Here is a 2933-nt window from a genome sequence, read left to right on the forward strand (position 1 = left end):
TTCGGGCAAGTGGCGGCCGCCCGCAGGGCGCACCCTCGACGGAGTCGCCGCCGGAGGCTCGTCGATAGCATATAACCGCTGTGGCGCATAGCCGCCCGAGCCTCCGGCGGCGACTCCGTCGAGGGTAGTTGCCCTTCGGGCAAGTGGCGGCCGCCCGCAGGGCGCACCCTCGACGGAGTCGCCGCCGGAGGCTCGTCGATAGCATATAACCGCTGTGGCGCATAGCCGCAGGCTCTGTGGAACGTATATTATGCTATATGCTTTTAATTTACATTTCGCTCAAAAAGAGAGAACGGGCAACCGGGTCGCCAATGCTATGCAGGAGCCAAAAGACCGCCGACAGAATGAAGAAACGAGAGAACCGGAAAGGAGCCGAGGCGGTGTGGCGTATTCAAAGACGTCAGTCAAAATTGTCGTTAGAACGGGGCACCGGCGTTGTTGTAGGCGATCTTGTTCGGGGTGAAGGGACGGAAGACGATCTGGAACCAGGAGATGGCGCCCCAGGTGGCGATGGTCTTGACGCGGTCCACGGCGGACTCGGCGGAGTCGCCCATGCCCATGAAGTAGCCGACGAGGCCGGCGACGATGGGACTGGCCATGGAGGTGCCCGAGTAGACGATGGTGCCGTTGCCGCTGTTGAGCAGGCTCTCGACGTTGACGCCCGAGGCGAAGACGTCGACGCAGTGGCCCCAGTTGCTGAACGGCGCGATCATGTCGTCGGCGCTGTTGATGGCGCCGACGGTCAGGGCCTCCTTGGTGGACGCGGGCGAGAAGGCGCAGGCAGGCAGGTTGTCGTTGCCGGCGGCGACGACGACGGCGAGGCCCGAGTTGACGGCGGCCTGGATGGCGTTGTTGAGCATGGCGTTGTAGACGGCGCCGAGCGAGAGGTTGGCGACGGCCTTGCGGCCGGTGGCCGTGCGGTTGTTGGCCGCAAAGTCGAGGCCGGCGATGACGGACGAGAGCTGGGTGAGCGCGGTCGGGGCGGTACTTACGCTGCCGCCGCCGGTGGAGCCGAGGACCTTGACCTCGATCAGGTTGATCTGCTTGGCGACGCCGAACGTCTCGGAGCCGATCAGGCCCGAGACGTGGGTGCCTGCGGTCAGCGGCGCGCGCGCGGGACGTACCGTGGCCGTTCTCGTCGCCGGGGCCCTCGCCCGTGAAGTCCTCGCCGTGGACGGCGCGGCCGCCAAACTGGGGGTGGTCGACGTAGATGCCCGTGTCGAGCACGTACGCGTCGACGCCGGCGCCCGCGGACGAGTCGTAGCTGTACGTCAGCGCCGCCAGGTCCGCGTTGCCGATCTTGGTCTTCTGCGACACGCGCGCGAGGTGCGCCGGCGCGCCCGCCTGCACCGCGAGCTCGTTCGCGCGCAGCATGATGTCCGGCGAGAAGCTGGCGACCGCGGCGTCGTGGCCCAGGCTGCTGATGTAGTCCGCGTCGAAGTTGGCCGCGATCGCCTCGAAGCCGCCGAACGAGTAGCTGCGCACGACGCGGTGCCGGATCGACGGGTGGTTGTCCAGGTACGTCTGCACCGTGCAGTTGCCCGACAGCTGGATCAGGTACGTGGCCTCGGCCGGCGCCACCGCCGCCACGAGCCACGCCACCGCCAGCACGTACGCCGGCCACCACCCGTCAAACAGGTGCAGCCGGAAGTGGTAGTGCGGCCGCGCGCGCGGGCCGCCCAGCCGCCGCTGCGCCTCGCGCGCCCGCCGGTACGTCGCCATGTCCATCTCGGCGCTGGGGTAAGTATACAAGTCTAGCCGGACGTGCGTCGGCGGTGCGTTCGGTGTGCAGTAAATATGTAGCGGGCGAGTGCCCGGTCCGGTGCCCGCCCGCGCCTATATACCCGCCCGCCGGCCCGGCCGCGCGCGCGCTCGGCTCCGCTCGCATGTCCGCGTTCCACCGCGCGCGGCCTTCGATCCACGGCCGGCGCCCAGGCCCATGCCATGCCCCCACGCGCCCGCCAATTGCGTTTTACTTTCCCTACGCTCGTGCCGGCCTCCTCCGCGACGCGCCCCGGCCCAGCCCCCGCCGCCTGCCCCTGGCGCTTGTTGGGGGCCGCCGTATTTATTTGTTGTGATTTCAAGCCACCGCCGTCCGAACCGAAATTTCGATCCCAACCCGCGCCTGGGCGCCGCCCGACGCGCGCGCCGCGCGTCGCCGCGCTGCCCGGTCGGACCCTGCGCTCCGGCGCCCCGGGCCGCTGACGTAAGCCCGCGCGTACCTGCATCCCGTGGCCCGTGCGTGGGCCCGTGCGCCGCCCGCCCCCGATCCGCCTAGCGCGCTCTGCGCCTGCGGCTGCCTGCAGCGCGCACGGGCCTCCGCCCGCCCGCCCACGCCGCCTGCGCGGAGCACCGCCGCCGCGCGGGCCGCTCTCCAGCGACCCGCGGCCGGAGACTTGCCCGCCTACGGCCACGCGGTCCGCCACGGTGCCACGAGCTCGGCGACTTTTCCGCCTGTGCGCCACAGCGCCTGTGCGCCACAACTGGCAACCCTGCGGCGCCGACTCCGTCGAGGCTAGCTGCCTGCGGGCCGCTGGCGGCTGCTCGCAGGACGCGGCCGCGGCGGTCGCCACTGCCGGCGGCGTCGTCCAGGCTGGTGCTCCGGCCAGGTCGCGCGCCAGGGCGCACCCTCGACGGGGCCGCCGCGGCGTCTCGTGCGGCTATGCGCCACGCGGCTATGCGCCACGCGACCATATGCGAGCTTTTGGCGGCGACCGCGCCGACGGTGGCTGCCCCAGGCAGGTATGCTCTGCCCGCAGGGCAGCTACCCCCGACGGAGTCGCCGCCGGAGGCTCGCGCGGCTATGCGCCACAGCGGCTATATGCACGAGCCTCCGGCGGCGGCGGCCGCGGGGGGGGGTTGCCCGCGGGGGCCCCGGGGGCCCCCCCCCGGGGGCCCCCCCCCCGCGGGCCCCCCCGGCGGGCCCGGCGATA

The 2933-nt window shown here is 71.5% G+C and overlaps 1 protein-coding gene across 1 annotated transcript; it reads right to left on the reverse strand.

Moving 5' to 3' along the window:
* Nucleotides 1–206: 206 nt before the first annotated feature.
* On the reverse strand, nucleotides 207–1686 carry V1510DRAFT_424385 (peptidase S8/S53 domain-containing protein). The gene is made up of 3 exons (XM_066935090.1): nucleotides 1125–1686; nucleotides 993–1093; nucleotides 207–962 (listed from the first exon to the last, which is right to left on the reverse strand). Exons 1-3 carry the CDS (start codon nucleotides 1372–1374, stop codon nucleotides 417–419), a joined length of 897 nt encoding a protein of 298 aa, XP_066786305.1. The 5' UTR covers nucleotides 1375–1686; the 3' UTR covers nucleotides 207–416.
* Nucleotides 1687–2933: the final 1247 nt, after the last annotated feature.

Source organism: Dipodascopsis tothii (assembly GCF_038497935.1).
Source record: "Dipodascopsis tothii strain CBS 759.85 unplaced genomic scaffold V1510scaffold_80, whole genome shotgun sequence".
In the NCBI taxonomy this organism is placed as follows: Eukaryota; Fungi; Ascomycota; class Lipomycetes; order Lipomycetales; family Lipomycetaceae; genus Neoaidaea; species Neoaidaea tothii.

Bases quoted from the DNA above. Each gene is read 5' to 3' on its own strand.
- V1510DRAFT_424385 (XM_066935090.1), bottom strand. From the start codon at position 1,374: ATGCTGCGCGCGAACGAGCTCGCGGTGCAGGCGGGCGCGCCGGCGCAC. The intron at 1,094-1,124 runs GTACGTCCCGCG...CGCTGACCGCAG, and splicing joins CGGCGACGAGAACGGCCACG to GCACCCACGTCTCGGGCCTG. The intron at 963-992 runs GTAAGTACCGCC...GCGCTCACCCAG, and splicing joins GCTCCACCGGCGGCGGCAGC to CTCTCGTCCGTCATCGCCGG.